This window comes from Panicum virgatum, chromosome 8K (genome assembly GCF_016808335.1).
Source record: "Panicum virgatum strain AP13 chromosome 8K, P.virgatum_v5, whole genome shotgun sequence".
In the NCBI taxonomy this organism is placed as follows: domain Eukaryota; kingdom Viridiplantae; phylum Streptophyta; class Magnoliopsida; order Poales; family Poaceae; genus Panicum; species Panicum virgatum.
Genome location: NC_053143.1, coordinates 12462492 through 12471721, shown reverse-complemented (window position 1 = coordinate 12471721; position 9230 = coordinate 12462492). Strand labels below are relative to the sequence as shown.

The 9230-nt window shown below is 42.1% G+C and overlaps 1 protein-coding gene across 1 annotated transcript; it reads right to left on the bottom strand.

Moving 5' to 3' along the window:
* Positions 1-4868: 4868 nt before the first annotated feature.
* On the bottom strand, positions 4869-7224 carry LOC120646168 (transcription factor bHLH18-like). The gene is made up of 2 exons (XM_039922862.1): positions 6824-7224; positions 4869-5519 (listed from the first exon to the last, which is right to left on the bottom strand). Exons 1-2 carry the CDS (start codon positions 7208-7210, stop codon positions 4980-4982), a joined length of 927 nt encoding a protein of 308 aa, XP_039778796.1. The 5' UTR covers positions 7211-7224; the 3' UTR covers positions 4869-4979.
* Positions 7225-9230: the final 2006 nt, after the last annotated feature.

Below are 9230 nucleotides of genomic sequence, written 5' to 3'. Positions count from 1 at the left end.
AATTTTCAAGATTGTGTTCTTCATTGTTATTGCTTGCATTTTCGATTCGCAGGTAAGGATTAGCCTTCATGGCAAGGTCAATCGTGCAGCGCATGGTTGATAACCAGAGGAGAAGTGGTGCTGCGATTGCGGGGTTCGAATCGTGTTGAATAGAAGCCGGATCGTTTGTGCGACATCTCCACCAAATCGATAGTTACCTCCACCTGACAGAAGATCGGGACCCCCTGTTCCCATCAGATGTAGAATAGTGGTTCTTATACAACTTATGTGCCAAAAGAATACATTTTATGTAGAATAAAATATTGTGCTTAGAAAGGGTAGATTTCTGGTTATCCTCTACAAAAACGATTCGTAGCAACGCCTTAAATTTTTTAGAGGCGGGTCAAAATGTAACATGTTGCTACAAGTACACTAGAGTTACTGTAGCAACCGATCCGCCCTAAAAACGATTGTCAAAAGCTACAAACTCCCTTATTCCTCCTCCCAACAAGACATTACTTTCTCAGGAGAGGAGCTCCCCAAAAATCAAAAAAGAAAAAGAAAAAGGGGAGGAAATTTCAAAAGTTAATTTCCTTCAAGTTGAAGTCTCTAGGGGTAAGTTGATACTAATTCAATGTTATTTCTAAGCTCTTTTGTTAGTGTTCACGCGAAAATCTAGCCGGACGAATCTTCACACTCCACGTAATGTTAGGGCCGGACGGATCTAGGCGGGATAACTTGTGACAAAAAAACTTAAAACAAACTAGATTAAATGGGTTAACCTAGCAAGATCTAAAAAGATGTCGATAACTTGTGTAAGAACTTAAAACAAAGGAAAACCAGGTTAAATGGATTAACCTAGAAAGATATAAGCAATTATTAATAAATTGTGATGAAAGCAACAAAAATCTAGACTAAGTGGATTAATCTAACATATTGATAACTTTTATCGAGAAATTGGGAATAGTTAACCCCGCTGGAGGGATTTAACGTGCTCAATAACTTTGAGCTCTATAAACAGAGGAAGAAGCCATGCGTTGTTAACCTAAGCCTATACACAACTTGACTCGAAACTTACCAGCAAACAATGAACGTGCCTGCTAAGAACTCGTAAAGGAAAAAAAAACTACTGCAACTAGGATTTTGGCGAAGCTGCCAACATGAAAAGTAGATGCCTAAAGATAAATGTTTTTGTTTGGATGTGGTTGATCAAAGTTTAAAAATGCGGGGATATACTATTTATAGTCTAATCCAAGACCCCGTTGCCGTCACAGTGAGATACAACTTGATTTATAAGAAAATAAATTTTCCTAAACAAATGACACAACCCTATGGGATAACTTGTTGACGAGGTTTGCCAGCCCAATTCTTGCTTTAACAGCTGCGATGCCCTCCCGGCCCACAGGCCCAATGTGCCATTACCCTTTTTCTCGCCTTGACGTCGGTTGCTTCCACCGGCTTCCTGTTATGCACCACTCGATTGATATGTTCCCAAAAATGGTGTAAACAGTTAGTTTTAAGGCCCAAATGAAGCTCTCTCTGCCTCTAGTTAGATCAAGATCTCCATGATGTAGATTTGCCATTTAAGACACCATTTGCCTCAAACTTTTGGATGAAGTTGTGCTATTTTAGTAGGAGAACAAGATTGTGTAGCCATTTGTACTCGATCTATTAGCCGCATTCCTAAGTATATAATTCCTAGATCTACAGAGAGGAGAGAAGAAGATTTGTTTTTTTTCTATATTTATAAACATGCATGTTAGATTTCTTTCCCCAAGTTTTAGTGGTACAATAACAGGTTGGGTTTTGATTTTTTTTTTATTTAGTACTAGTGAAACTAACATTTTTTTCAATATCTATGCATATATAAAAGTATATATATATTTATGGCCATTCAGGGCTCCATTTCCTTTGAGAAAAAGATTTGATTTATTTTTTCTATCTTTACACACATGCATGAGAGATTTTTTTCAAAATTTAGTGGTAAGATAATAGGTGGAGTTTTGATTTTCTTTATTTAGTACTAATCAAATTGATTTTTTAAATATCTACGCATACATAGAAAAACATGTATTCAGTGTGCACCGTGAGAGTAGAGCAATGGATCACCATGATATCTATGCCTCATGCCTAAGTAAATAATTTTCTATATCTACGGAGGAGACAGTAAAATATATATTTTTTAATTATTTATTTACCAATATCTACTCTTACACAAAAGTATATATTTATTTATCATTTGTGTGTGAAATTATAGAAGAGATTATTTTAATCTAATTAAATTATTTATTGTTGTTCAGAGATGGATAGGACATGGATGTACAGAGCACGAAGGACAGACGCCTATTTTCATGGAGAACATAATAAATTCATTCAAGCCGGGAAGAACCATGAAAGAAATAAAAAAGACACAATGGATATCTTGCCCCTGCAAACCTTGCAAGAATCCGAGAGTGTTCAACGACACAACTACAATAAGATTGCATGTGTTGGTACGATTTTGTTTAGGACTACATGATCTGGACGTATCATGGCGAGAATGCTCCCCCTCCGACAGATAATCCACTCGATGAAACCATACATGACGTGCAGTTTTACAGGATGTTTGATGCTTATGATGATTTTGATATTGGTGGCAGCGAGTGGCGGCAGCGAGACCCGAGGCCGTGCAGAGTAGAGGGTGAGCAGCGAGCTATTAGGTTGATCTCCATCAAATTTGGCCAAACGGTCATGTCTGGGCCCTCTCTTGACTCGTGTCCTGATCGGGGACGCCCAGCTCAACACGGCTGGTGGGCTCCCGTCGTGCAGCGCCATATAAAAGAGAGAGATAGGGTCAGTGGCACAGGACATGAGGTTCACCACTGTCGTCACTGCTCTTTACCTCAAACCCCAGACCGATCAGTGAGGGGCACTGAAGTGATAGGAAGCACCACCAAGCCAACACCGCCACCATCTCCGCCCTCCTACTGTTGTTGTCCTTGCTGCTGGCGCGTCGTCTTCGACCTGCACCATGACGGCCCCGATCCTGTACTGCGACATCGCCACCCCTACGACTTCCACTCCAGCGTGTCCACGACGGCGCCATGGCAAGTGGCAGCAGGAGCAAGGTATTTCCTCTACTAAAAGTTTGTTTACCCCATCGATCTACTACTAGATGATCCAAAAGGGCTTAACAATTGTATCAGAGGGTACTCAAGTGAGTAGATCCAGATGGGAAGGATTCGGTCACAAATCGAAAGAAACAGAGACAAAAGAAAATCAATTCGATCTCGAATCGAAGTTGAAAGATGAAGCACAAACCCTAACCCTAACCAGTAAGGGGATCACAGTAGTGGCAGGGCTTACCTAGGCCTCACCGCCGGCCACCGACGTGCAAGAGATCCACCAGAGCCACCAGTTCGCCGGCGAACCACCACTGTTGCGCTGCATGGAGAACCTGAGCCGCCGTCGTCCTATTGCGTTGCACGTGCGGGATCTAGGCACACAACACCATTGCCAGACTGTTCGATGGCGGTGCGCTCCCACACAGTAGAGCGCACGCACCGGCGAGGGGGCCGCTGGCGGCGGCGCCATCTCCGGCTAGCCTTTGGCGGCCGCCACTTAGCACAGAGAGAAAGGAGTGGCAAGGAAAGTTCAGGGCTGCAGAGGAGCTTTGGGGGAGCCGCGCGGGCACCGTCAACTCACCGGCGCCGCTGCCTTCTCCTCCGGCCGCCCAACCGCCGCCGCCGCCTCAGACAAGATGAGAGAGAAAAGAAAGAGTAAAATGAATGGAATGAGCCCAAGTGGGCTGGGCTAGAGTTCTGTAGCTGGGCCAGTTCGATGGCCCAGTCATCAATTTATGGGCTCCAGGCCTAGGCGGTAAGCGGCGCCAGGAGCCAAGTTTGGCCCACGCGCAAAGGCGCTCCGCCGAACCGAATTGGGCTGCGCGCACAGCCGGGCCGATAGCACAGTAAAGCACAGAGATCAGTTTTCTAATTTTTAGAAGCATAGTAAAGTTTTGATGAATTTGATTACAATTCGAATAAAAGACTACAGAAAATGCTTAAAAGTGCAGTTTTCCATTCCAAAAGTTTTCGCTGCAGAGTAAAAGTTTCATTCTCTATTTAAATTGGAACCAATGGGAAAATTTAAAAAGAGGAATAGAAAGACATTTGTTTAAAATTAAATTATGGTATTGTTATTTTATGACCAACGTTGATGACAACAATATTATAAATTTATGAGTTGTACCTTAAAGTTTAATTCTCTGGTAAATGTTTTATATCAAGGTGACCCATTTTCAGAGAATAGGTAAATGTATCTTCGTGTTTTTGCTGCAATAAAGTTGTTTACCCCGTCGATCTACTACTAGATGATCCAAAAGGGTTTAACACGAGCGTCTCCGTGGGGGCCGCACGGAGGAGGGAAGACTCGGCCGGCGGCCGTGGGGCTCACAAGGCCATAAAGAGTAGAGGGAAGGGAGTGAGAGCGAGCGTCTGCCGGCGAAGAGGGGAGGGCGGGAGGGTACGACCACATCGGGTGACAAAAAAAAAATTGCATTTAATTTTCATGGATCTACACTCCCTTCCACCTCTCTTGACCCCGACATTCAGCTAAAAAATATTTTCAATTATTTTTTATTTTATAGTATAGAATAATATAGATATAGGAAGTGTTCTATCATACAATTTAGAAGAAATAAGAAACATTGTACCTTCCTGAATCGTACCTGTGGTAATTATTACTTATTTTCTCGAGATACTATCGAAAAGGCATTATTTTTGGTGGATAGTAACGGCCCATTATTTTGTATGTGGAGCATTGGTACATGTACAACAAATTTTGTTAAAAAAACAAAATAATGAAATAGGGGCATACTTTTATTATATTTGACAGAAAAATAGACAACGAAAACTATAACTTTAGAGAAATAAGAAATTAGCTTCATTCACATTCACTTGATACTCTTCTTATTGTCTTTTCTTCTCAAGAGAAACCTCTGAGAGCCGTGGTGAGATTCTTCACGAGCTCAACTGTCGTCGAAAAGCCTTCTCCAATCTGCACGAGACATAAACATGTTCAATATTATCTGTAAAACAAAAAAAATTGGAGTTGCAAAAACCAACTTCTGAAAAGATTAAATGGGTCCATCGATCAATGGGGATGTGGGAATATGGGATCCTTGCCTTGGCAGTGATGTTGATGCTGAAATACGAGCTGCTGAAGGGGAAGACGCTGGTGTTTAGGATGGAGAGGCCCAGGCTCTCGAGCTCGGAGATGATCATCACCAGCACTCCGCTCCTCCTCTCGCAACAGATTTTCAGCAGGACGGTGTCACCATGGATGCTCGCCTCAACGGTCGGGATGGAGCTGCCGACACCATGGGTGCTCCCGCTGGGACCTGGCGCCTGCTGGCTGTCGGTTGAGGATGCGTGACCCTTGCCCTCAAAGCCCTCAGAGGTTGTTCTCCTTTCGCTCTGTTGCTTCTCTAGTGTCTTCACCTTCTCCTCAAGCTGCTTCACGTACTGGATGGTGCTCCCAAGGATAGAGATCTTGTCCGTCTGACAAATGCAAAAGGGTTAATCACTTAATTAAAGCGAGCTCATTTTGTTTTGACTAAAAATTCTCTCCACGACAGAGAGTTGTTAACTTTAGACTCTGTTCGGCTAGCTATGGCTTGTGGCTGGTGCTGATTTGTTGTAAGAAAAAAATATTGTTGGCTGACTGTGGCTGGTGGTTGGTGCTGATTTGTGTTTGAGAAAAATATTGTTGGCTAGTTGTAGCCGAATAGAGTGTCAAAGTGTGGTAAGCATACCGCAATCTTAGTGAAGATTAAATAAAGTACTTTTTGTAGTCTTGATTTTTGGAATGTCACCTCGATCGTGCCATCAAGAACATGCTGATTAACCTGTGGAAAGTCACCCCCATCCCATCTTCAAGAAACATGATGTTCATGTCGTATGTGATATTTGTATTTTCATTGAAAAAACATGCGACAGATGACAGCTATATAGTACCTTTCTACAGGCCTCTTCGCACCATGCCTCGACAACTGATTCAGAACTGAACATAATGAAGTGTGACAAGCAGTAATCTTTGGATTTATAAAACACGTTCAAATTATAATAAAAGTCCGATTTTCAACCTTCAACTATAAAATCGAATAACAAAGATCATCCAACTGTTGAAACTGGACAGATTTGGCCCCTTAGATGGTTTTGAAGGTGGTTTTCATTCATGGCAATTAAAAATATTTAACTTTAAACTAAAAATTTCATAAGTAATTCATTTTAAATCAGAAAAATGTCAAATAGGTATCAAAACTTTTCTAAAAATATAACATATCTATTGGCATGCTTGTCTAATATTCGTTTCATGACTAAGACTAGCTAGTACATCAACCACCTGTAGTCCCAACTACCTTGACTGGTCATAGGGCTGCTGGTGAATGGTGATACCCTCACTGGTCTAATTAATTAAGCTTCTATTCCGTTTGTAAGTTGGATGTTTTATTTATGGGGTTTGTAAGTTGGATGTTGAAGTATAAGTGAATTATTCACCTCTTCCAATCAGCTTCAACTTTTAGATTGAATTGATTTGTGCATGCAACTCAATATGGTATTAGGACCAGAGGTCTCGAATTCGAATTCTAGTGGGCGCCGTTAAATAAAATAGTTATAGTCAACCCCTAATTTTCACGTTTGATGTTGAGGTAGCATGCACGTGAGGGGGAGTGTTGAAGTATAATCTGAATTGTCCATCTTTTCCTATTAGCTTAAATTTTTGGGTTGAATGGGTTAGTGCATACAACTCAATATTAGATTTGAATGACCTTGGCAGGAGTGTATTTGGAATTTTCGATTACCTTGGTGAGGTCAGGGACCATGGTGGCCAACGCCACGAACTGCTGCTGCATCTTCTCACGCCGCTTGCGCTCGGCGGCGACATGCTCTTGCGCGCTCAAGTGCGACCGGCTCCGCCTCTCCGGCGGCACCCCTTCGACGGCGACGTCCGGCCAGTCTTCTCCTCCCGAGAAGCTGAGCGTTCTAGCCGCCGGCGGCAGCGCGCCGAACGAGAGGATGCCCGACCTCGACAACGACGGCTGCCCTTGCTCGGTCTTGACCGCCACCGCCGCCGCTCCTCCGAACGACAGGTCCGGCAATGCCGAGGCACTCCCAAACCTCTGGAAACCGGACATGGCCAGCGCGTGGTGTAGTGGGTGTGGGTGTGGGTCTTGGAACAGCTGCTGCATCCCGGCATGCTCCTCTTGCTGGTACATGTATGCTAACTCATCCTGATGATCATCAGCATCAGGTTCCTGAAAACATGGCCATCATCGATTGCAGCAAGTCAAGACTCGTCAAGAGCAAATAAATCAGATTCAGCACTCGAAATCAAGGCCAAATTTTCCGAGCTCAGCAGGGGTTTACCAGGGAATAAATGTTCTTACCGGATGCGATGAGTTATATTTGTTTGCTTCATCCATCACCTTAATCCTGAAAAAAAAAGGGCAAGGAGCATATGTGCAAGAGGAACAAGATAACTAGGAATCCGCGCAAAAAATGGAAACCAAAGCAAATGCATACCTTTTGATTTTTCCTTGGGTTCCCTTTCTTTCATATGCTTCAAGCTGCTAGTCTGCTACTGTTCGTGCTTATATATACAGAGAAGGCAGGAGACCGGAGAAGGGCTTGCATTGGCAGATAGGGCCAACGCGCAAAATATTTGCAAGATTGGATGATTGGATCTGCACACGCACGAACGCGTTCCCTTTTTTTATCAACACATCTTCTCAACAATTTCATTCTTCTTTGGTCTGCTTTCGTGCCTGCGTGCTGACCGTTGACATCACACAGCTCTGATCCCTGAGGATCGTCACATATTATCCTCCTTTTTTGTGAAAATATGTGCTGTGATCTGCAATAGGTTTAGACAATTCCTTGCGCATATCTCAACAAGTCCTATCCGAGATCCTGCAGGTACGACGACAGTGACACCTGAATGCTACAAGGTACATGTACGTTCATCTCTGTTCTATACACTTCTGCAAACAAAGTGTGTTTTTTTATTTGCTGAGAAACCACAATAGTTGCAGTTATCACTCTGTTGTGCTGGCAACTAGCACCAGTACTTTTCTCACACACCAAATCAGTATCAGCCACCAGCCAGCAGTATTTTTTTCTCACGGCAAATCAGCACCAGCCACCAACTCCAGCAAGCTCAACAGCAAAGCAACTTACAATGAGCAGGTACTAGTACTGAACCAATCATGATGCGCTACGTACTACAGTAGTCAGTAGGTAGCACCGATGGTGACAGTTCCGTAGGGATGTCTACGTCAGTTGTTGAAGTGACGAAGTTTATTATGAATCTGTATCCATAATTCGCACAAATATATGATAATACTCATGCCAAGTATTTTAGGAGATCCACGTGATTGTGCTGCTCCGTTTTTTAGCTAATCATGAAGGCTTTAGATTACAGAAGCAGATCCGCGAGAAGTGGGTTCAGATCAGTGTAAATCTGAAGAAAAGACTGCATTGTTCTGTCTTGGCCTCATATATCAGGATACTGATTCTACTTGTATATAAATTATACGTATGGGTCGGGCCCACCTAAATTATACCCATTAGTTTTTGACAAAACTAGATTTATATAGTATATATGATATGTATATAAATTTTTTTGAGGGGATATGTATATAAATTAAAAATGCAAATCTGACTCACAGTAGGCCTCCAGCCAGTGGGCCCACCTTTCTATTCCCGAAATGGGCCAGGGCCCCAATCCCTCCTAGCGCCCCTGCGCCCAACTACTCTCAGGTGGCATAATTAATTGCCTAAATAATGAAACTGAAAAATCAGTTCCCCTATTCGATTCCAAAAAGTACGGAGTTGAAATAACTCAAAAAAAATTCTGATTCCAACTCTCGGTTAACCGAAAGAACCAAATTACAGAAACCTTACATTTTGTAAAAAATATATTTAGTTTAATTATATTTGATGTGTCATATTTCAGTTGCTATGTAATTCTCTTACTATATCATTATTGTTTCCTTCTCAATTATTGTTCTCTAAAAATAGAGAAAGAATTGTCTAAATTTACTATAGAACTTGTATAATTTTTTGTTATCCTAGCTTCTGCTAAAAAAATTCGACTAGTTCGGTTAGAACCGAAACCAAACAAAAATAACTGAGAATCGAAATACTCAGTTTCTAAATTTTTTTGAAACCAATCAGTTTTTTATTTTTAAAACCAAATTTCTTTTAAAA